Source organism: Bicyclus anynana, chromosome Z (genome assembly GCF_947172395.1).
Source record: "Bicyclus anynana chromosome Z, ilBicAnyn1.1, whole genome shotgun sequence".
In the NCBI taxonomy this organism is placed as follows: Eukaryota; Metazoa; Arthropoda; class Insecta; order Lepidoptera; family Nymphalidae; genus Bicyclus; species Bicyclus anynana.
This window is the reverse complement of record NC_069110.1, coordinates 14,760,713-14,786,494: the sequence shown is the minus strand read 5'-3', so window position 1 is coordinate 14,786,494 and position 25,782 is coordinate 14,760,713. Positions and strand designations below refer to the sequence as shown.

Here is a 25,782-nt window from a genome sequence, read left to right as displayed (position 1 = left end):
AAAACCTCAGATTAAAGGTTTTCAGTTATTCTATAAAATAATTGGACACGATTACAGATGGTAGTTATGGTAATAAAAAACACTTTAAATAAAAATCTGTATATATTTAAAACCTTAATAGCTGATACATTACGAAGTAAATGTAGCTATTTACAAAAAAAATCATGGTCTTAAGATAGTACCATTATACATAATTTACTAAATAGATACAATATAATATGACAACCTATATAGATCAATTGCAAGTACTTGAAAAAATATTAAATTCTTAAATAAAACATTTGGCTTTATTAAATTCGAACTAGACACCAGTAGGTATTGTAGACATAAAGTACGTCGCTCAGCATATTGCCCTATAAACGACAGTAGAAGTATCGAATAACCATTTCATAATAACTACATCTATGCAATATTCGTGGTAACCATACTGAATTTTGCTGATCCACATCAATTTTCAACCGACGAAAACAAAGAGAAGGTTAACAATACGATGTGTATATTTTTTTATGTATGAACACGTGTAACTTTTTACTGGGAAGTCGGTGCCTTGTGGTGTTGATTTTAGTCGTTACTGAAAAAACTACATGAAAGACAAAACGAATGTCTGAGAAACAGAAATTTTTACGATAGGTACGCCATGAATTAATAGCTTAACTTGGCTTGGCTTGGAACCTTCTTCAAGTGGTGATTAGGTAGAAAATATGTTATTTTTCCTTTTTTAGTTCCGCGGGTACGTCAATGTTTTGAAGTCCTTTGTGTTTTTTTAATAATTATATTATTAGGAAACAATCATACGGTGAACCATGCAGTAAAATCCGAATTTATACGGATTTTTATTGACTTTGTACTTTTTTGTTGAACATAATTAGGTATTAGATCAAGAGAATGGGGGGCCAGAACTTCATGATTATTTAACGATAAAAGATTGAACTACCACAAATATACGAGTACGGTAGGCAATTATGGAGTTTTTATCATGGTGGCTTTGGTAAATAACATCATGAAATCATTTTCTCATAGCTGCATAGCAACCTGGCGAACTTAAAGTTTATATCTTTGACGGTGTCAGACCAAAGGTTGCCACGATTTATAGTGTTATACCGAAGAAAAATAAAAAAGTTTCGCTTTCGACATGGACGATTGAATGATTGGACCTTTGCTACATCATGATCCAAACTCCATAATTACATTATGGTAGAAGCAAAGACCGCCAAATCATCAGTTTTTGAATGGAATAGATGAAAACAGTATTATAAACGGAAAATCGATTATCATTCTAAATATTGTCCACATAATATGCTTTACAACTCTTTGGTATGTTGTGTCACAATAAAAAAACAAAAAAGAGCAATTTGCACATTGAAAAAATAAAAATATTATATTACAACATTTTGTTTAAAACAAAACGGAAAAGTGTCAAGTCATTTCCACGCTTAAACTAAATAAAACCTAAATGCTCTTTATTTTATTCATTAATGAAAGTAATCTTAGTATTAAAATATACTCTACCATTTTTTTCTCTAATTTCAATAATAATAAAATAAGTTTAAAGACGTACTCGAAATACTAATTTTGTAACAAAACGAACATTGAAAATTGCTTTAAAACATTAAAATTCTTAAACATTTATAAAATTGTAATCATCAATGTAGATGAAGAAAATTCAGATCACTGTTTAATATTTCAAACTTTAAGCTCGGTTCTCCTACAAGTGCGCACATTCACCGGGAAGAAGACATTCAACTCAATAAGTGTAGCTAGCACCAAAAACATAGCGTACATAGCCAAACACGCTCTGCCCACAGCTGCATCTAGTTTGAACTTGTTAAACCAGAAAGTAAGGTACAGCAACAGAAGAGTCGACAACAGCGAAATGGCCGAGTATTCCAGGCCCATCGAGTTTATCTTCACCTATTAAAGAAACAGAATATTACATACAAATATAAAAAAACAACCAACGCAACGCAAAACTAATATACAGTTTTATAATACAAATTCAACAAGAAAGTTTAATTATGAAAATCTCTGAGTCATATTATTACTATAAAACACTAAACAAATAATTTCAAGCTAAAATACTTATAGCACTTGTACAATTCACTATTAAAAATTAAAACTTTAGAATTATCGAGAGATTATTCATTATTAAACTATGGGCCCAAATCGCACAGCAATACAACACGCATTTTATATTCGCAGCACATTCGTAAATAGGAACTCGCTTTGATATATTACATAAAATTATAACTGTGTTCTAACCCAATAGTGGCCAGGTTCTGCTGGTGTGAGTGAGGCTTTAATAAGCCAAGGTAGTCCTAAACAGAGAAGTATGTCGAAAGTGTTTGATCCAATCGAGTTGCTTATACCCATCGATCCGTGTCCTATAAAAAACAAAAGCAACACTCGTAATCGTACATCGTACTTATGCTAAATTCAAAAGATAAAAGAAGTAAAATATTTGTTTATACCTTGTTTAGCAACAATTACACTTGAAACAGCCTCTGGGACTGAGGTTCCTGCAGCTAAGAACGTAATACCCATAACTGAGTCTGGTATCATCAGTGTATCACCTAAACACGATCAAAGTTAAAGAGTTTTAGAAACGTTTATACAAAATATAGTACCTACGCACTTGAAATAACTATTTCTATAAAACCTACCGATTATAGTAATCATCCACGCAACAATGTAAGAAAGTGAACCAATCCAGACAATGCACATGATAAAAGTCAACGGAAACCAATTCTTAAATCGAGGTTTCTCGCAATCCGGAATCGTGAAAAGAAACACGAGATGAATTGGCCAAGTTATCAGCCACGTTATCTGGAAAATATTTTTAATTTTCAGTCTTGCATGAGTAATACTAATTTAGTAATAATTTACATTTCAAAATATTTATTACCTTTGTAAGTTTACTTCGTCCAGATGGCCATTTCCATAGTGAATGTTCATACTTATCTGTCGGTTCCTTGCTAGCCTCTTCTATATCTTGAATGATTTCTTGATTATCTCCTTGAATTGCGATTTCCATAGTACTAACCTTAGGGTCAACTTGCACATTTATACTATCATCATCATTCTTACTTTTTTCAATCTGAAGAGAAGTATCTACTACTGCTTTCTTTTCATTTGCATCTGTGTAGAGAGATATACTTTTGATATTACCATTGTGTTGGTGGTGATCTACTGTCAACTCATTCTTAATTGTTGACGTTGACTTAGAATCTTTATTTTCTGCAATTAAATATTTATGGAGAAATAAACTAATTAACAAATAGTTAAATATGTATAAAACAATTATACAAACCATTGTCAACAGGCAAAGAATTATCTTGCTTTTCGCCATCTTTCTTTAACATATCGGAAACACATTTCCAACTTCCTGTTTTGACAAACACAAATGTTTAAATTAAATTAAAATCACTACTGACTTAATCAATGGAAATAAAACAAATATTACCTTTGGCAAAATTTTGAATAGATTTATCATAATACATGATACAAATGTAAACCCCGTATAATAAGACCAGGAGGAAGGCTTCGTACCATTGCACGTATTCGTCGTGCATGATACAGATAAGAATCGAGACTGTTATTCCATAGGCGAGGCAATCTCTTGTTAAAGGCCACCAGTCTAGAGGTACCACCTAGAACACAAATATTTGGACTGTTGCTTATCATAATTATAAGCCCAGTTAAATGGCCCACTACAGGAATTAGCCGTCTCTTCTTAGATATGTGTGGAGAGGATTTGAAGCTTAGAACCACCAAGCTATTAAAACATATTCTCGTACACAAACATTTTTCTCATACTCACATTTTTCACATCGTAAACTTTTCAATAATAAATAAACTACGTGATAGAGATGGGTTTGCAGTTATGTTGCGTTAAAGACAAACCATAAAAAATATTTTTAATGAAGTCAGTTAAGTTGTTTTCAAGTTACGGCATAGCCAAGGGAAATAGGGATTAATTTATAAATAAATCATATTTATTATTATTTGTTGTTTATTTATTAATTCTTTCCTGATTCCTTATATCAGATTTAAATGAAAGCATAACCTGGTGCTCCAAACTTTGCTTAATTTATACAAAACATCCAGCAGAAATAGTACCTAATAGTAGTAACCAATCCGATTTCTACCGTGTTATTACAGTATAGGTCACAGGCGCTTTAAGGCTATAGAAAACAAGAATTCAGAAGAGGACATGAAAAGTAGAATAGGATAGGACAGCCATATGAAGCCAATGGACTTCCAATGCTGGTTTTCGTATGGACTTCAAAAACCCAGGGTCTCGAGCCGCCAGCTACCAGTTGATACTGTAAGTCTACCTAGGGGGACTTCAACCTCCATCGACTTTTTAGCCTACTTAAAAAAAAGAGGAGGTTTCTCAATTCTTCAAAATAGATCTGCGATTCGCATAATCGAAGTTAAAAGTCAAAATAATTTCAATATATAAAGAATGAATTTTGACGGCCTCCGTGGCGCAGTGGTGTGCGCAGTGGACTTACAAGACGGAGGTCCTGGGTTCGATCCCCGGCTGGGCAGATTGAGATTTTCTTAACTTGTCCAGGTCTGGCTGGTGGGAGTCTTCGGTCGTGGCTAGTTACCACCCTACCGGCAAAGACGTACCGCCAAGCGATTTAGCGTTCCGGTACGATGCCGTGTAGAAACCGAAAGGGGTGTGGATTTTCATCCTCCTCCTAACAAGTTAGCCCGCTTCCATCTTAGACTGCATCATCACTTACTATCAGGTGAGATTGTAGTCAAGGGCTAACCTGTAAAGAATAAAAAAAAAAGAATATAAAGTCGTATACCATTCCTGCTCCTATACCGCAACAAGCAGCTACTGCAAGGATGTTAAACACAGCGGATCCCACGATGGTACCGACTCCGATATCTCCTTCTGTTATGAAAGTACCGATAACATTCACGAACAGTTCCGGTGCCGACGTAGCCGCTGCCATAAACGTTGCACCAGCTACATCGTTTGTCATATTGAGTGCTGTAATGTAAAACAATTGTTTATGAATGAATGAATGAATGAATGATATTTTATTCATGAAAATGTAGGTTTAAAATAATGGTACATTTATAGAATTGAGCCTTTATACATTTTGCCATAACTGGTGTATGAATTATCTTATATAATTAAATACATTTGAACGAAAAAATAAAACTAAATTAATACAATGTCACAATTACAAAATAATAAGTTACAAAATGTCCATGTCCATAAAATAATCTTGAATGTCATAATAGCTTTTTTTTAATAATAAATTATAAATTTTACATTTAAATATTGACCAGGGCTTCTCTTTTAGACTGTTAGGAAGTTTATTATATATTTTTATTGCCATACAAAAACCAATTATTTGTAAAACCATAAAATAAATACTGTTATTGTATAATATCCTTATTAATAAATGAATGTGAACTGTCGGTAAGTTAAATTGCTTAAAAACGTATTATCAGGGTACTATTAAAACGTTAAGACCTTAATGATAGAATAAAATTATAGTTTATTTTTTAAATTAATTCTATTATAAACAAGCGGACGCCCGCGACCTCGTCCGCGTAGAATTCAGTTTTTTACAAATCCTGCGGGAACCATGGCTTTTTCCTATGTTAATTCCAGAGTAAAATCTATTTCTATTCCCAATTTCAGACAAATCGCTTCAATAGCCTAATAAAGGAGGAAAAAACATACAAACTTACACACAAACTTTCGCATTTATATATTAATATAATAGTGTGATGTGATGTGATTACGCTACTGTTTTCTTCCATCACTAACATTATCATCATCATCATATCCGCCGGTGAACGTTCACTGCAGGACTTAGGTTATTTGTAGGAATTTCCAAAAACCACGATTATGAGCTGCCTACATGATACATTACATTATATGAGGGGTCAACCTTCACAGCGCTAGCCGCTGTATTCATCAGCTCTTCCGAGTACGAGTACCTTCTTCATACGAGTATACCTCGCCCAATCGATATTTATATTCCTAAATAAATAAATGATATACTTTCTGTCTATCACTTACCAGTACATATTCTATCGACTGCTGGTACAAAAAACTTATCGCAGACGACGGCAAGAGCCAGAAAGAGGTAGATAGAAATAAGTGCATGCAAGACGATAGCTCCATGCTGTCTTTGCAGCTCCGTGAACAGTCCTGGGGGGAAGTCGTCGATAGCCGGTGGAGTACAGTTGCGAATGTAGCCGTCTGAAACAATTTCAAACTATTATTAACAACGCAAACTCAGCTCACTGTTTAACACGAGTCTCCTCTCAGAATGAAAGGGGTTAGGCTTACAGTCCACCACGCTGGCCCAATGCGGATTAGCAAACTTCACACACGTAGAGAAATTAGAAAATTCTCAGGTATGCAGGTTTTAATCTAAAAATTGAATTCCATGGAGCTCTGCACTAAGCCCCTATTATTATAATCTAGCGAAAGCCTGCAGCTTCGTTAGCGGGAAATTCAATTTTTCATAAATCCCGCGGGAACCTTGGTTTTTTTTTCGGGATAAAAAGTAGCCTATATATCGCTAAATAGCCTCCTCTATTTACCAGTGAAAGTCCTGCTTAAATGTGTTCAGCTGTACCAGAATGAAGCTTGGACAAACCAGCCAGCCATACAGACAGACAAAATATTTAAAAGCTTAATTTTGTTTCGTGTAAAAAAAGTTTTCACTTGAGAAAACACATTTATAATGTAATCACAGACAGACACTTCAATTTTATTTATATGTACCTATGTATTGATTTACCCGTTTTCTAAAGAATTCATCTGCGAAAGTTCAATAAGTACTTGACATATAGAGATTAAATTTGCCAAGGAAGTTGGGATTTTGCAAGAGAGTCAAATTAAGGTCTAAGGGCAGACGAAGTCGCGGGCTAAGAACTATATAATCTTGATCCTCTCCTATCACAGAAAGGTGTTACATTAATAATGTCGTTTGAAGCGTTTTTGTACTTTCCAATATGATGTGTTTCTCATTTCCTACCATCTTCAAAGCCAGTGTGTCAGCATATAAGGAAGCACGTCGTATCTTTGCTTCCCATCAAGCGTGATCCCATCTAATGTTAAATTATCTGATTTTCTATGTAAGCCTTCTTTCTGGGTTAAATGACAGGAAAAGTTTTAGTGTCATATATTTAAGTGTCTTACTAGTTATGACTTAGTACGTACTTATCATTATTGTTTATTTATTGGAGAACCGTAATAGCCCAGTGACCTCTGCCTCCGAATCCAGAGGGTGTAAGTTCGAAACCGGTCTGGGGCATGATTGCATGCCTACTTTCTAGTTGATAATGGCTTTTTATCTATCTAACAATCATCAATACATATAAATAAAATTCAAACGTCTGACTGTGATTTCTAATTAACTGTGTTTCTTAGTGTGATTGTTGCTGTTTACACGATGCTAAAATATAACCAAGCGTTTAAAATTTTGTCTATCAATCTGTGTGCCTGTATGTTTGTTTATCCAGACTAATCTTCGGAACGACTGAAAGGATTTCAATGTGACTTTCACTGGAAGATAGAGGAGGCTATAGAGCAATATATAGGCTACTTTTTATCCCGACAAATCCATGGTTCACGCGGAATTTGAGAATAACCAGCTAAAAGGTATTTATATAAGTACCTATAACAAATAAACTTGGTTTAGTTTCACTATCAACAAATAGCAAATATAAGGCTATTTTTAAAACCCCCGATGTATAAAGAAAGAGGGTGTTATAAGTTTGACGTGCCCGTCAGTCTGTCAGTCTGTTTGTGGCACCATAGCTCTCGAACAGGTGAAGCGATTTCAATTTAGTTTTTTTTTGTATGAAAAGTGACTTACAGGAAAGTGTTTTTAGATACGTTTGATGAAAATCGGTTGAGCTGTTTAAAGGTTCTGGGGGTTGAAAGTGGGGAAGAATATCCGAATGTCTGCAAATATACTCAAGTGGGGTCTCAAATGAAAGTGCACTGAAAAAGAATATTGATGACTTGATCGAGAGTGCAATTAATAAATTAATGAATTTCGGGGGTTTTTCCAAATTTTCAATTTTATGTTATTTTCCATAGATTTCTACGAAATCAGTAACTGTACGGGTAAATACGCGGAGGTTAATATGTAAATAGGAGTAAACGCTGTCATAGATGATTTTACATTTGGCTGCGTAAGTGTTTGGTAAAGCAGACATATTTGCATAAACAATTTCGCTAAATTATTTATAGCTATACTAACAGACACAATACGGTTTCACATGCGTAGTTCCCATCCCCATGAGAATACGGGGATAAAATATAGCCAAATAACATGGCTTTCTATTGGTAAAATAATATTTCAAGACACCCCACAGCTAGATGGTCCAAAGAAAATAAGGAAGTGGCTGGATAAGGAAGGTGGAAGATCATTGTATGGTGGCGTTTTCTTTGAAAAGCCTATGTCCAGCATTGGGCGCATATAAGCTAATTATGATGATGAATATAGACTAGTAGATGACCGCGACTTTGACCACGTTCAATCCACAAATTCGGGTTAAAAAGTAGCCTATCTGTTGCTCAACAACCTCCTCTGTCTTCCAGTGAAAGACCTGTTGAAATTCGTTCAGCCGTTGCAGATACTAGCCCAGACAAACAAAAAGACAGACAGTTAGACCAAATCACAGATAGACACATCAATTTTAAGCTTTTACATAACTTTTATCGCGGGCTTTGAGCGCGGCGACCGAATCAAGAAATTCCGTAACGAAAATAAACCTAACACCCAAGCCGTGAACCAAGTTAACACATTTCGACGTTGTCATATCGACTTAACTGGACAAGTGGTGTTAAACTAAGGAGCAAAACTTATTAAACCAGAGTTCGATTGATGAAAAATGCTATGCAATAGCTTTACCGGGGCAGTCCCCGAGTGCATCAAGTATTTTTTTATTTATATATATATGTTGAAAAGTTCAAAGTATTTATTAAACGCAAGCTTTTAGGAAAGTCTTATTATAGTGTTAATGATTATAGAAATGACTAGCGGACGCCCGCGACTTCGTCCGCGTGGAACTCGATGTAAACTTTCAACTACTCTTACCCAACTCTACCCCTACCCTACCCTACCCCTACCCTACCCTACCCCTACCCTACCCTACCCTACCCTACCCTACCCCTACCTTTTCCTGAATTTTCTTTGCTATAAACCTCACGGAGCCCGAGACCTTTCCAACGAATGCAAAACCGTGGAAATCGGTTCGTGCGTTCTGGAGTTATAGCGTCAGGAAGGAAAACCCGACTTATTTTTATATATTAGATAAAAAAGCTTTAAATAAGTTTATAAAATGGTGGTAAACAAAAAAATAAACCATGGCTGAGTTTGTTGTAAGTTCTTCTCGGACCAAGGAATCCTAGTAACTTTAATTTTAAGTTTTCGACTGTTATTAAAACCATTAGATTAAATTAAATTATGACATAAACCTGACCTTTCAAAAGTGCTTGTAAACTGAGCCTAATTGAAATAAATGAATTTTGTATGATGTATATATGATATAGCATTGGTCTCGTAGTCTGATCCTGTATACGGACTGACATAGTGGCGCTTTCATACAAACACTTCAACACTTGGATGTACCTGTAGTCGATCCGGCATCTCTGCAAAGACCTCAGCACAACCCAAGTTTCCACCGAATCGAAGGCTTTCTCATAGTCCACAAACGCTAAGCAAAGCGACTCTGCGTGATCGAATCAGAAATGAGGAGATCCGCAGACAAACTAAAGTCACTGACATAGCTCAGCGAGTCGCGAAGCTGAAGTGGCAGTGGGCAGGCCACATAGTTCGAAGAGCCGATGGACGTTGGGGTCCCAAGGTGCTGGAATGGCGACCCCGCACCGGAAAGCGCAGTGTTGTTCGACCCCCCACTAGGTGGACCGAAGACATCAAGCGGGTTGCAGGGAGCCGCTGGATGCTGGCGGCTCGAGACCGTTTTGTTTGGAAGTCCATGCAAGAGGCCTATGTCCAGCAGTGGACGTCCATCGGCTGACAATGATGATGATGATGATGATGATATAGCATAGAATACGTCAGATAAAAGTTGACAACCCTAAATGTTATTAAGTAATATATCACACGCACAGTACCGTGCGTGAGCGTCTACCGTTACACAACGCTAATTACCATATATCTTGTGTTAGAAAAAGTTTGATTGTCACTAGGAACAGAAAGATTGTACGTGCGGTAATCATGCAATCGTTTACTTTTACCAACACATCACGACAATTTGTTGGCGTTCAGTGAACAGAAGATGTGTGTATGATCTTTCACAGGAATTTAAATAAAGATATTTTTATTTGGACGAAAACACTATACTAGTAATAGCGGACGCCCGCGACTTCATCCACCCTTAGACCCCTTAATGCCAGATTAAGGGGTCTCGTCATCAACCCATATACGGCTCACTGCTGAGCTCGAGTCTCCTCTCAGAATGAGAGGGGTTAGGCCAATAGTCCACCACGCTGGCCCAATGCGGATTGGCAGACTTCACACACGCAGAGAATGAATATAATTCTCTGGTATGCAGGTTTCCTCACGATGTTTTCCTTCACCGATTGAGACACGTGATATTAAATTTCTGAAAAAATGGGGTCTAAGGGTATTTAATTTGCCTCGTGACGAGTGATTTTCGCTTTTTTAATTTTAGAAATACGAGATTTGGCATATATACCATCATCTGTTATTTATTTGGGATAAGAAATTATAGAAAATGTTTATATTGACACATTGCAAATAGGTTGCGTAGTGAAATTGCGCCTGGTGAGTATAAAATCATTAATTTTTTTTGTTAAATTTATTGAATCTAGTTCCCTCTTTGGTTAATTAATAAAAACCGTACACTAGTTAAAAGAACTTAGATACCCAACAGAATTGAAAACGTAAAGGTTGCCTTAAAAATTTAAAAGTCAATGAACGTTATACAAATACCCTCATCAGTTACTTATTTAGTCGTCTAATATGACAAATGAAAGCTTTGTTATATATGATATAATATATAACAATTGATATTATATAATATCAATCTTGAAAATGACTCCAACGATTTTCATGTAACTTATTAAGCATGTGATTTACGTTTAAAAACGTCGATTTACCAAAAAAATACAATTCAAAGTTCCGTCATCTCAGTACTAACAATTACACAATTTTTTGTACATTTTTAAATAATATGTGTTTTATTTTACTTAGTTTATATTACCTAAATATTTATGACCTAAATTGATAAGAATGCAATAAAGAAAATAAAATGTTACCACTCAAAAGTAATTTGCTGATGCTTCAAAAAGTAGTTGTAATTATATTTCTTTTAACTTAATGTCATTTAGTTTAATTCATATAATTTTAATTTTATTAATTAAATATTTGTATACATATTAATATTCAGGAGCCGTGATAGCCCAGTGGATATGACCTCTGCCTCCGATTCCGGAGGGTGAGGGTTCGAATCCGGTCCGGGGCATGCACCTCCAACTTTTCAGTTGTGTGCATTTTAAGAAATTAAATATCACGTGTCCCAAACGGTGAAGGAAAACATCGTGAGGAAACCTGCATACCAGAGAATTTTCTTAATTCTCTGCGTGTGTGAAGTCTGCCAATCCGCATTGGGCCAGCGTGGTGGACTATTGGCCTAACCCCTCTCATTCTGACAGGAGACTCGAGCTCAGCAGTGAGCCGAATATGGGTTGATAATGATGATACATATTAATGGTGAAACATTGTTACCTAATACATAAGAACATCTTTGTATAGCTAGATTTAATATTTCTTGCAAATAAATGATACTGAATCTGATAATCAAAAAAATATCGAACAGCTTATTATTTTAAAAAAAAAAACCGAACAGCCATGAAGTAAGTTTGAAATAATTAAATAAGAGCTTTTGATATTTTAACTGAAACTACATCAAGAGAATCAATAAGTAAATCAATAACCCAATTTGTCTAACTAATAGCTGACCTTCATAAATTCATAACATTAGAGTGTCAATTAATTTAACCTTTCATTAATTAAGTGTGAGTATACGAAAATAATAAAAGTGAAGGGTTTCTGTTTGTATATGTTAATCTCACAACAGACAATTATATCACTACTACCTGCGCCCCGCGGTATTACCCGCGATAAATAAATATGTACCTGCACGAACCTAATTAAATATTTCCGGAATAAAAAGTATGTGCTAATCCAGGTTCTATTTTATCTCCATTCCAAATTTAAGCTAATTTTGTTCAGTAGTCTCGGCGTGAAAGAGTAACAAACATTCATACCATCATAATCATCAGTTTTTCAAATCTCGAGAAACCCGGATTTTTTCGGGATGAAGAGGAGCCTATGACGTGTCAATCAAGGGTATTATTTATTTTCATCTTAAGTTTCAGTTCAATTCAGTTAAGTAGTTGCGACGTTAATGAGTAACAAACATCTAAACATCCATACAAACTTTCGCGTTTATAATATTAGTAGGATAGGATTAACACGAAAAAATTTATAAAAAATATTTTTAGATTTTCCCTAACGCTAAAATCTTTCTTTTCTTTGTTAGTATGTCTGTAAGTTTCTCTGCACACATTATCTCAAAGACTCACAAAAATATTTTTTCATTGTTTGGATGCCTCGACGTAGGAAACAGTGCCAGTTTCATCAAAATCGGTTCCGTAGTTTTTAAAATATAACGTTAAGTATGTTTTAGGCGGTTTAAATTTTTATAAATTATTGTTATGTCTTCTATACTATCTAATTATCTGTACTAATATTATAAATAGGTAATGTTTGTGATAGGTATTGTAGGGAATAATCTAAATCTAATCCTTTACCTCCCCCTATTCTCACGGGAACGGGAACTACACGGATGATACCGCAGGAGCGTCAGCTAGTGTTGTATGATTACAAAAATAGAATAATTTTCCGTCCAACCAATGATTACCAAATAAATATAAACAAAAATTATAGTTCAAGGTTGTTGATATTATTATTATTATTATTATTAGTCTCAGTCTTAAAATATTCAAATCGCTCAAGCCATTCCAATGTATGTAGATAGTTTTTTTTAGAATCATAATTATTGATTATAGTATGTCTAACAATGTTGTAGTAACATTCCTGACAACAATTTCCGTTAAAATAAGAGATCTTGAACAGGAGTACTGTCTAAGTACTTACCGATAGTAATAATAATAATAATAATCTCTCTTATCTAAAGTACCCGGGGCTTAACATGGACGAATAAACCTTGACATTAAAATTAATATTTTTTATGTTAGTATACATAGAAAGGACTTTTGAATTATGTATCCTAATAAAATGAGCTATCCTTAAAGATGTATAGCATCGCGGAATTTACTATCCAAACTAATATTATAAGTATGTAAAATATGTTTGTTTGTTTGTAACTCGAACACTACTTCTATCATGGAAAATCTTTCACCATTAGAAAGCTGGCAGTACATCTTCACCGAGTATCGTGTATTTTTTATCCCCGTATTCCCACGGGAACGGAAAATACGCGAGCAAACTTCCGGGCGTCTACTAGTAGATCAATGAAACAGGAATATCTCAAACAAATAGTTGAGAAACGGAAAAAATCTACATTTCTTAATTTTTTTGTGTTTTAGGTGTTACAAAGTTAATTATAGATACAACTAAGTATGAAAATATCTACTTAACTAACACAGCCTTACAAAACCGGTTTTTTTTAATACTTTTTAACAAGAATTTGTGGCCATTTTGATTTTTTAACAAAATTTTGAAATACAAACAACCTACTAATAGTATTAAACGCAAAAGTTTGTATAGATGTTTGCTTACTGCTCTTTCAAGCAATAATTACTGAAAGGAATGAAATAGAATATAACGTATTTTCCTGGATTATTATATATCTTATATCTGGAAATCGAAATCGAATTCATGTTTACTGTGGGATCAGACAAAACTGTCACAAATCATTGCCTCTAATACTCGTACTGTAAAGAAAGAATCTATACTTAAAATAAAACTGTAACAGGTCAAATTATGTACATTAAAGATATTTTGAAAATTTTAGTTGGCATTATACCTATAATCGATACTGAAGCCAAAATATATTTTATTATTTTTTGTCTGCCTGTTCGTGATTTTGTTGACTGGGCATCACGCTGGAACTACTGAATGAATTTAAATAAAACTTGGCATGATTACAGACATAATACGAAGAAAGTTATAGGATACTTTAATTGCGGAAATAAAATCAAAAAGGAGTGAAAAATTGTATGGAAAGTCTTTAATTTCAAGCTACATTTGTAAAAAATTGTACGTGTACTACTAGAATAATAAAAAATCGAATTAATGTGTACTGTGGGATTTTGAAAAACTTAATTGAAATAGCAACCCTCCTAGATACTTATGATCATTATCAACACATATTCGGCTCACTGCTGAGCTCGAGTCTCCTCTCAGAATGGGAGGGGTTAGGCCAATAGACCTCCACGATGGCCCAATGCAGATTGGCAGACTTCACAGGCAGAGAATTAAAAAATTCTCTGGTATGCAGGTTTCCTTCACCGTTTGAGACACGTGATATTTAATTTCTTTCTAGATACTTAAATGTATTGTAATTAAAATGTGTATGAAATACGAGTATGTGTATTAAATGAAGTATAATTGAATATAACGAATGATGTACGTACGGCTAAACGGAGGAATCGTTGATGACAAACAAACAATGCGACTTCCTCTCTAAAAACGCTCCGACAAATAGCAAAGTCAACAAGTACAAATTGTCTCAAATGGCCTCTGCGTCAACTTGCCTAACCGGATTAACCGATTTTAGAGAATAATCTGAAGCTCTTACGAATAAATATACGCGTATGTTACAGGCGAACTCTATGGACTAGAAAAGTCAGTTTTGGCCGGGATGAATATTTTTGGCAGAACGCTATCCTGATCAAATAAGCTGTGATAGCCCAGTATGTATATGACCTCTGCCTCCGATTCCGAAGGGTGTGGGTTCAAATCCAGTCCGGGGCATGCACCTCCAACTTTGCAGTTGTGTGCATTTTAAGAAGGTGAAGGAAAACATCGTGAGGAAATCTGCTTACCAGAGAATTTTCTTAGTTCTCTGCGTGTGGGAAGTCTGCCAATCCGCATTGGGCCAGCGTGGTGGACTGTTGGCCTAACCCTTCTCATTCTGAGAGGAGACTCGAGCTCAGCAGTGAGCCGAATATGGGTTGATAACGCTATCCTGATCAAGCGGTTTTCATTCGCCGATTATTGCATAACCGTACAGCGTTAGGGCTAACTGACTATCGTAATTAAGAATGGCGGCTAAGCTACTTCAAATAATAGTTATAAGTATAGAAATCACTGCGTCTGTCTAGCATAGGCGTATATAGCGGATGAGCCAGGTGGGCCGGGCCCACCCTAGGATGGTCCAGAGCCCACTCTAGAAATCTGAGCTACCGATTTAAAATTCTGTGATGGACGCCAAAATAATAAATATACAAAGAAAAATCAATAAAATCAGTCGACCCGTTTCAGAGGCCAGCGTCCACAAACATTGTAAACGACGTTTCTGTAATGAGTGTCGACTCTGTTCAACGGTATGTCAGGGGCTGGCCCCTTAAGGTGGGCCTGGGCCCACCCTAGTAAATAATCCTAGATACGCCAATGCTGTCTAGCCATAAAACGAATTAAGTTTGATGATCTAACAATTTTTTTTTTTGCCTAGGGCTTATCAGCGTTGATAATAGGCACAATGATGATCATGAATTACTAATCTTGTATATGAAATATATTAAATAAATCAGAAGAAAACTTGACTTCAATATATCGTCATCTAACTATGATTGTACGAGCCGCTTAAATTAAAATTTTCAATATAACATATTCGGTAGTCACCTTTATTCATATTCTCAGACATACCAAACATCACTCGTAGACCAAGAAGGACATCTTGATGAATGAGTACAGCGATTTATGTCCCTAGTAGTTAATATACATGGATGAAGGATGGACAATCATAACATTCAATCTAAACCAACTTAAGCCACGGGCACTAAGCGTTATCCAATTAAACTATACTTACATACAAATCGCGTGTCACCTCAAATTGTGCTGTTAACTAGGTAAAGTGTCCCTTACAATGTTTGACGTGTAAATCTCTCAATATGTCGAATGGTGCGTGCCTCATCTCGTTGAGATACCGTCAAATGCAGTAAGGAGGAAATTGACAAATGAGAGAAGACAGGAAGTCCGCATTAAGTGCTTCGATAGTACAATCTCTATTGGCCGCTAGTTTTCTAGAAAATGAGATCAGGGTCTTTAAGTACTCGATCAATGGTGGGCATTGAAATTAATAGTACCTACATAGTTTACGGTAATGGTACCGTAATTTGAATGTTTATGATACTTGAAGATCTTTTTGACAAGGAGTTTTGCTAATTTAACATTGTTGATATGTATTTCCTGCTACAATTTTTGAGTAAATTGGAATTAATAATACCAATAGCTATAGAGATAATAATAACATTTGATCTACTTTGTACAAGGAATAAGTTAAGAATAAGAGGACGTTATAATAAGTCAATGTCTTTTTAGTTATTGGTCTTTATTATTTAATAGATTTTTAACCGACTTCCAAAAAGGAGGAGGTTCTACGTTCGGCTGTATGTATGTTTTTTTTTTTATGTATGTCCAGCGATAATTCCGTCAATTATGGACCGATTTTGAAAATTCTTTTTTGTTATATATTAAGTATACCTTTTAATACTTGTACAGATCTTAAATAAATAAAGTTCGATCATTAACAGAACTTTAAAGACTTTTCATCAAACCAGAGTATTACAGGTAAGAAAACATAGAAACATTTCCGGGCAATTGAGTAATTTGCTCGCAAATGTTTTTTTTGTTCGGCTTCATCAAACAAAAGACGTTTTTGAAGCCTTACAAAGTAACTTTTTAAATTAAGAAAATTTTGAAATATGGTTGCTTCAGTCCATTGAAAAGTTATATTTGAGATTGCGTTGTTTAGAGGACGCAATTTTATTTTTTTGCTGTGTAGGGGAGGTTAATACAAAGCTAAAACCAAAGGTTCGCCACCCTTGTCATTTTTGCTTATAACTTTTTTATTTATTGTTCTACGGCAAAAAGTTACTGAACTAAAGTTGTAGAAAATTTAATTTGCAAAAAAATAATACCAGTTTTTTTTATGAGGTAAATATTTTACGAGATATGTTGTAAAAACCATTTCAACCCTTATTTTCAATATGGCGGCCGCGGGACAGAGGTGGCGACCCCACAAACTTGGTTTTAGCTTTATACTGACCCCCCCCTACACAACAAAAAAATAAAATTGCGTCCTCTAAAAACCGCAAGGTAAGGCCTAAAAAATGTAACATTTCAATGGACTATAAAATATTTATAATATGACAGTTAATAATTTACACTATATGTTTCTTTCAATTTTCAAAAATTTTCACTTTTAAACAGAATAAGAATAAAAAATATTTTGTAATAATAGTAATTTTGTCACTATTAGAGACATTACACGAAGAAGGTTTATAAGATACTTTTTATTGCGAAAATAAAATTAAAAAGGGGTGAAAGTTAGTATGGATAGTCTTTCATTTTCAAGTTATATTTGTAAAAATCAAAAATCAACCTCTAAAGAGTTAAAAAGCGGTTGAAGTTTTTTTTTTATAAATCGTTCATGTTTCGAGTTATCTATTTGTAAAATGATTAATGGACATCCTACTAATATTATAAACCCAAAAGTTTGTATGGATTTTTGAATGTTTGCTTGGATGTTTGTTACTCTTTAACGCCACCACTGCTGAAGCGATTTGGTTGAAATTTGGAATGTAAATTGATTTGACTCTGGATTAACACATAGGCTACTTTTTATCTTTTACGCCTTGACTATTGTACCGAATTAGCTGAAATTTGGTATTGAGATATATTATAGCATCGATTAACACATAGGCTACTTTTTATCCCGGAAAAATCCATGGTTCCCGAGGTATTTGTGAAAAACTAAATTTCACGTGGCCGAAGTAGCGGACGTCCGCTAGTTTATTATATAAACATGCGAAAATATTAATTAAAGAGGGTGAAATAGGAGTTGAAAGTTTACATGACTCTCCACGCTTCGCTCGACATTAAATTCGCGCAGTCGCAGCATAACAAAGTGGGTGACCGAAAAACGTCCGTTATTGTAAATTTACCGAGTTTTTTTTTTTATACAGGAGGTTTTGCGTGGTTCTAACTAAAACTATTTAAATATCGATCGACTTAATTAATTTTATGTGTCTAACAAAAGACAAATTAAGATGATTGTTTAAACATGCCATAAATAAATAATGTAACATGACATATTGACCAGGCGCTGTAAGGTATTGAGCGTACATAATTCGAGGACTGCATTCTGTTACAGTTTTGGATTTAGAAAAGCATGCAGTTTAGGATTCTGCAAAGCAAAAGGGAGGACCAACAAATCGCATGCCAGGAGGTTCTTTGGTCCTTCCTTTTGTTATACACTATCCCCTTTAGTTGCCAGGGTTAGGTCTGAACAAATGTCTGTAACAGTTTTATTGCTTGTTTCATGACGACAATCCAATTTTTATCATGACGTTATTACACTTATTGCTAATATATTAAAATTCTAGTGGACGTTCGCAACTTTGTCCGCGTGGAATTTAGTTTTTCACAAATCCCTCGGAAACCATGGATTTTTCCAGGATAAAAAGTTGCCTATGTATTAATCCGTGCTATAATAATATGCTATAATATCTCAATACCAAATTTCAGCTGATTCGGTTCAGTAGTCGAGGAGTGAAAAAGTAACGAACATTCAAAAAAATCATTACTTTTCGCAAATCTCGGGAATACATGGATTTTGTCGGGATAAAAATAGCCTATGTGTTAATCCAAAGTAAAATCTATTTCCATTCCGAATTTCAGCCAAATTGCTTCAGTAGTAGCGGCATGAAAGAGTAACAAACCATCCAAATATAATATTAATAGGAAACAAGAAAGGTAAAAAGAAGCGTTTATTTAAATCGTATCACCCCAAAACTACTGGGTGAATTCAACTAAAATTTAAAATGATTTCAGTTCATAATACGGTAATGAAATTCATGTCGCAAAAATTAAAATATGACGGGATGAAGTAGGGGTTCGAAGTTTGTATGAAAGTATTTATTTTTTTACATTTTGTTACATTTATAAAAATTGTTATTATCTACTATCAGACAAATATTACAATTAATGTGATGCAGTAATTTTCGAAATTCAACCCCTAAAAGGGTTAAATTCTAAAATCTGCTCTAGTAGGATTTGCTAGGCAGGGAGAAGGGTAATTTTAATCGGTTTTAAATTAACAATTAACCCGTTGAACACTATAATAAACTTTAAAAATGAAGGACTTTCCTATTTCGCCCCTTGTATTTTTATTTCGGTAAGTAGTAGTAAGTAGGAAGTATCTCAAATAATAGACCAACGAACAACCTGGCAACAAGCAGAATCGTAATCTGCATACTTTTCTGAGTTTAAAACTGTAAACAGAATGCGGTCTTCGAATTATATAGACTCAATACCTCACACCGCCTGACCTAACATTATTCTTTACGCACTTACAATAAATTTTGGAATCGTGTGTTTCACGTTATTATCATTTACAATGCGTAATCGACGAGAAAACTCAGCTTTTTGGTTACATCCATTGATAATAATTGTTATTATTTGTTTTTTTTTTTTTCAAAAATTATTAATATTTTTTTTTAATCACGTGAGCATAATAAAGGTCTATGCCAACCCTGACAATATAATAAAGGTATCAATTGTACTATAGATAAAACAAAGCCGACATCCTGCTTCCCCCTTTTCTTAAGTGGAAAATGTAATAAAGACACATATAGCATATTATACATGGATTTTTCTTTGACTTCTCCTATTATATATTATTTTCTGCCATACCTTATAAAAGAATGAAAAAAACTTATTTGTAAGATTAAAGTGATATACAAATTAATGATTTTTCCCATTTTTTCAAACGAGTTTCCGTTGAGTCTCGGCTCGAAACCTCAGGAAGCTATTCTGATTATTTAAGGAGGTTGTGCGGTATGTATGATAAATTAAAATAAATATTATAACTATTAAATAAATTGTACCAAATTTCTTTACCTTGTGCCACCCCTTGCGATTGCTTTAAATTGATATTGATTTTGATGCCATTTTTTACAATAAAATCAAGAAAAATGTTTTTGTTTTTTTTTTCATAGTGGCCTTAAGATAAGTTTGAATTTATAAAAATAATGCGACGGTTTCATGTGCTCTGCCAGGGACGAGTGGTGGAAAAACCACTGAATTACCATTGAGTTTCTTCAAAGTAAACCCAATATTTCACGTTAAACAAAATACTGGCATTGAGCATGAGAACTTATCTAAGATAAGTTTTCATGTTCTCCGCATTTCTGAGCTATACATAGCCAAAGTTGGTCAAAAGAGGCACTTTTTTTGAACCAATATAATTATGCTAGCTACAATGTAGCTAAAGCATAATTATAAGATCATGTCATGATCTTCAGGCAATTGATGCCAGGTTTCAACTTCTAACAAGGTCTTTTAGCTGACACTGAGAGAGTGACAGCCCTAACAAATTGTCAATTGTTAACCGGATGAGGCGCCGCTCCTGTACCTCCCCTACTTCTAACTTTAGGAACTGCCCGACGTAAGCGGCCCGTTAAACTCGGCCAAAGACGTAATATAAAATCATTTTAATTAACCACTTATCAAAACTAAAAGCAAGTAAGTAATCTCAATTTGCCATGAAGAGAGTGTATCTCCACGTGATCGTGAAATAAATTAAAACCGTTACAATATAAAAACGGAGGCTTATTATTTCATTATTATGAGTATATATCATTAACTTAGTTATATATATGTTATATATTTATACCAAACAAAATAGCTTTCTGAACTCTTCATAGCAACAACAATAAATGATCAAAGATTGTTGAAGAAGTTAGTTGGTCATGTTACTCATATTTAAAGAAGTAGCTATAAAGATCACGAGCGGGAGTTTTCTCAATTACACACATGCCTTTGGAGTGTACAAGCGAGGAAACAAACTGATCAACCACTCACAAAAATTATAGTTTCTATAATGCACCACACAGTAGGCTAGTGAACCTATTAATCAGGTTCCTTAAGCAAATACAATAAATATCATAAAATTTAGATAGAAACTGGTGCAATAGTATGATTCCGTGGATACTGACATTGATGTACTCGTAATAGTAAAACCTCACATTACGTGCTTTATATCACAGACACAGCTGCGACGTGACAAAGAATTAATTGAATGATCATATGAAGTTTAATTTTGTTTAGGCGAATGATAGATCGATGGAAAAGTAATTAATATTAGGTGTAATCGACTCTCGTGGTTTTTAAACAATAAAATTGCTTCTTAAGTAAACTACAGCTACACATTTATATAGATGTACTTTAAGCAATAAGAAATCATAGTGAAAACTTACAAGCAAATCTGGATCAATTGATGTTTTAAATATGATAATTAATTGCTCATTTAAAATAATGTCATAACCATTTAACATATTAAATTAGCCATAAAATTACTAGTAAACATGAATATTTGTATTCACTTTACGAATTTTCTAGTCTTTGAAGTTTGGTGTTCGTACAATCAATGAAGCGTATCTAACGATTATATTATATCATGGCCATACGAAGCGAGATATTGGGCCTTAACAGCGGTCAATTCGACGGACTGAGTCCATCTAAAAATACCTATCGCGAATCGAGTCAATTAATATTCTACGACATCAGGCTCTTTTAATGGCATTAATCCTAATAATTGTGAACAAAGGTCTACATAATTTAAAATTTGTTCATAAGCGTGGAAAGATTACGCCATAATGGACATTAATTCGTCCACCGATGGCCATTGTACACGCAGCCACACCCGTAATTTGTAAATTTACCGGTTGTGACAGTTTTTGGTAATCCAACAAAGGGCTCCAAAGATTATCATAAGCGAATGTTAACTGCTAGATGACGGTAGAAAGCGAGTATCCCGACAACACATACCTGTCGCGTAAGCCATGGCGCGTCCTCACTCTTCCATACTTACAGGTTAGACGCTGGTCTCACAGGTGCCACAAGCCACTACATACACTTCGAATTACCGGCACTCGTACCGCTGGTATATTCTTCTCCCCTGCCTATTATCATCGCAATAGTGTGACCTAGCCATTCACAGAGAATAGGACGCACTTCCGACCCGTTTCGATATAATAACCTTGCGGGTACGCGGCGTGCACTTCACGGTCCCGGCTGGGGACGGTACACGGTAGAGTGTGAACGTACCTCGATCGGAGGCATTCATCGTGATGGCGGAGAGATCGCGCGGAGACGACCGGGAGCGTCGTCAGTGGCGTCCAAATGCCGCAGGCGGCGATCGGCGGCACATAATGGGCCGGGCAGCGAGCTCGTCAAAAGAAGAATACGGGAGCCAATTATTTATTCTCATACAATACACGTACGTCGGGCGGCGCTCGGGCGCAGTGATGGAGTGACTCCGAGCCCAGCTTCTGCTCCAGCTAGCATTGTGTATGAATTGCCATTCATTCAATTGATTTTTTTTATTATACAGTTTAATTGATGTGGCTCTTTTATGTTTACGTGTATGTACAATATTACGATAGATTTACAATTAATTAAAATCACTGTAGCACATCTAATTATAGTGTGTCCAACTATTAAACTTAAACTGGCTATCTTTATCGCTTGTATAACTTTACTCTGTTTTTCGATACATTCAAAAAAGATATATTATTCAGATATTGCACGTCGAGGAAACTGCGTATGAATAAGCTCTGTAACTAGATCCTTGCAATTGACACCGACTGTGATTTTACTAATCTGCCGGGTTAAGAGTTCATCCAACTCCCCGCTACGCCCCTGACGCGCGACACCAATTACGTTTAATTACATGAAATTGAACCTAGTACATAGTAAGTAACGCGCCTTTTGAATCATCTATTAAATATACCTACTAGGTATATGAAATTGCTGCATATGAGACACATTATAGCTTAGAAACGCGCCTATTTTTAATAAATAGGAATAAATTGCGACTCGCTGAGCTATGTCAGTGACTTTGGTTCGTCTGCGGATCTCCTCCTTTCTGATTCTGAACTAAATACAACACAAAATACTTATACTAGAATCTTCAAATTGTTGGATATTTACCACACTACACGGTTTCACCCACCACCATGGACCCACGTAGTTCCCATTAACATGTGATAATGGGAATAAATAAATATAAATAAATAAGTTGCTAACTAATTTTTTGAAATAATTTTGCTCTTACTCATAAGTAGGATACAGAAAAACATTTCAAAAATTTTAGATTCTCTAAGTCACATGATTCTAAAACAGTACGATATTTGTGTTCTTTTTTTTGTATTATTATTATTATGTAATAGGCTGTTATCAACCTAAAAACCAAAAACAACAACTAAATACGCTTTTTATTTTATTCACTTTGAAATAGAGTACCCACATTTCTTAAAGAGAAAAGCCTTTTTTTCGTAGTCGGTAAATTTTAGCCCCATTTAACCTATTTTTATTTAACAATTTGATAGCTAATGATAACTACTATAACCGTTAAAGGGATTGCTATACGTTTTCAGTGATCCCTGTATATTTAAGTATATAGGTAGTTAGTTAAGAAACAATTGGCGCTCGTGCTTTCATAGGAAACTGATTGAAATATAATTAGAAATTAGACATTTAGATAATCTTATATACTTATATTATGTACTTTAAAAGAGATAGAGATAATAAATAATAATAAAGATAGCGCTTAGATAATATGTATTAAAGTATCACAAAACAGAAAACCGTCATAATTTTGTATGTACTTTGTGTGTCCCAAAATATTACTCCGTAGGTAATGAATATAGTTCTTTTTTATTTAGTGACATGTTAGCCCTCTCATCTGATGCTAATGACGCTGCAGTCCAAGATGGAAGCAGACTAACTTGTAAGAGGTACCAGGGTCTGTAGCCATGTGGCATTTTGATTCTCTTTCTACAAACGCTAACGCTTCAGAAATTAAAAAATGCATGGGAATGGCATTCACTATCGACAGTCACGTGATCAAGTTGTCGATCGGATCTGTCATTCTCATACATTTAGTAAGTTTACGAAGCGTTAGCGTTTGTAGAAAGAGAATCGACGCGCCGCATGGCTACAGGCCCAGTTTATTTTACCCATAACTGACGGTACGCAACATCGTATCGGAATCGCTTGGCAATACGTCTTTGCCATTAGGATAGAACCCTAAAAACAAATACACGGGTAAAATCGGGAGCGTCCCGACTATTAATCCCGATTAGTAGTTTAATAAAAACAAAAACGTTGAGAAAGACATTTTTAAGTAGTAAAGTTTATTGAAGTAAATAAACTAGGTATACAGTATACACCTATATGGACTGTTTGATAAGAGATTACCAGCTAAAACTAAACACTACGGCTCAAGTAGATAGTGGAATGTCCCACTCCTTTAATCTTCGATAAATCTTGTTTCAATGGAATATTTTAGCAGAAAATAAAATACTTTATTTTTAATATGAATTTGATAATTAAATGATATTAAGTGACGATGCATTCTAAGCGGGCTTAAGAAGAGGTACCTGTTTTCCCTTTATAATTCAGTCGTATAGGAACGCTAAATCGCTTGGCGATTTTCGGAATCGAACCCAGGATCTCTGGATCTCTGGTAACTACTACCACAGCTGTGCGCCAGTGGTCGTCAAAAAAAATAATAGCGGTAAAAGTCATTATTACGCTTCGGTCACAAAAAGGAAATGCCTCGTTCTCCAACAACGTATCTACGTCACTTCGGCTGTCTGACAGCTAGTAGTAATTTTTGTGTAAGTATTTAACGCAAATTGAAAGCTTGTCCCGTACCTCTTCTATGTCTCTGGTTTTGTGTTGGGGAACACAAAAGTAGCTGCTTGGAATTTTAGATAACTATGTTTTGTGTAAAAAAAATTTACCTTCCTAGATAATGAATATAATTATATGATACAATACCTAATATATATATATTATATAAGTATAAAAAAGTAAAAATTATAAAAATATCAAAACATATTTTACTACGTAGTTTCTAAGGATCTTTTACCCTTTTAAAAGGGTATTAATATATGTATATATTATATTATTCATAATTATTTAAAAGTACTTTTCTTTACTTTTAAATAATTATAATGATGATGATAATAATTAGGTAGGTAAAGGATTTTTTTTAGTTTGCTTGTTTGTAACCCAACATCTTCTCTCCACCAGTTTTAGAATTATATTCAGCTTTAAAATCTACATCTTCAACACTACGGGAACGCGAAATACACGTTAATATTTTTACATAATATGTGTTTGATGTAAACACTATAATTATAAACCTTATTCATATATTATATAACTATATTATTTTTATATTTTTGTACAGGAATATACAGTATAGTTGAAGCTCCATATTCATATAAATATATAATAATAAATAGAAAAATGTTAATAAGTGTGAAGATTCCTTATTTTTATTAAGTAAAAACTCGTATTTTATGAACCTACTGAGACAAATATTAGTTTTTTTTTTTATATTATTTATCCAAATAACTTATCCTGATTTTATAAGTTTTTTAAATTGTTGTTGTTTATTTTTTCTTTTCAC

The 25,782-nt window shown here is 34.5% G+C and overlaps 1 protein-coding gene across 3 annotated transcripts; it reads right to left on the bottom strand.

The window, feature by feature from the left end:
• Window positions 1-101: 101 nt before the first annotated feature.
• On the bottom strand, window positions 102-22,619 carry LOC112057662 (sodium/potassium/calcium exchanger 3). 3 transcript variants are annotated; one of them, XM_024098149.2, is made up of 10 exons: window positions 22,407-22,619; window positions 6,056-6,238; window positions 4,821-5,008; window positions 3,461-3,647; window positions 3,308-3,382; window positions 2,903-3,135; window positions 2,661-2,823; window positions 2,469-2,570; window positions 2,260-2,381; window positions 102-1,911 (listed from the first exon to the last, which is right to left on the bottom strand). In XM_024098149.2, the coding sequence occupies exons 1-10, from the start codon at window positions 22,423-22,425 to the stop codon at window positions 1,684-1,686; spliced, it is 1,500 nt and encodes a 499-aa protein (XP_023953917.1). In that variant the 5' UTR covers window positions 22,426-22,619; the 3' UTR covers window positions 102-1,683. The 3 variants fall into 3 exon arrangements, with proteins under 3 accessions (XP_023953917.1, XP_023953914.1, XP_023953915.1); XM_024098146.2 differs by having other exon boundaries at window positions 2,903-3,234; window positions 22,407-22,618; XM_024098147.2 differs by lacking the exon at window positions 22,407-22,619 and adding an exon at window positions 22,128-22,278 and having other exon boundaries at window positions 2,903-3,234.
• Window positions 22,620-25,782: the final 3,163 nt, after the last annotated feature.

Bases quoted from the DNA above. Each gene is read 5' to 3' on its own strand.
- LOC112057662 (XM_024098146.2), bottom strand. The intron at 2,824-2,902 runs GTAATAAATATT...AATATTTTCCAG, and splicing joins GACGAAGTAAACTTACAAAG to ATAACGTGGCTGATAACTTG. The intron at 1,912-2,259 runs GTTAGAACACAG...TTTCTTTAATAG, and splicing joins CAGAACCTGGCCACTATTGG to GTGAAGATAAACTCGATGGG.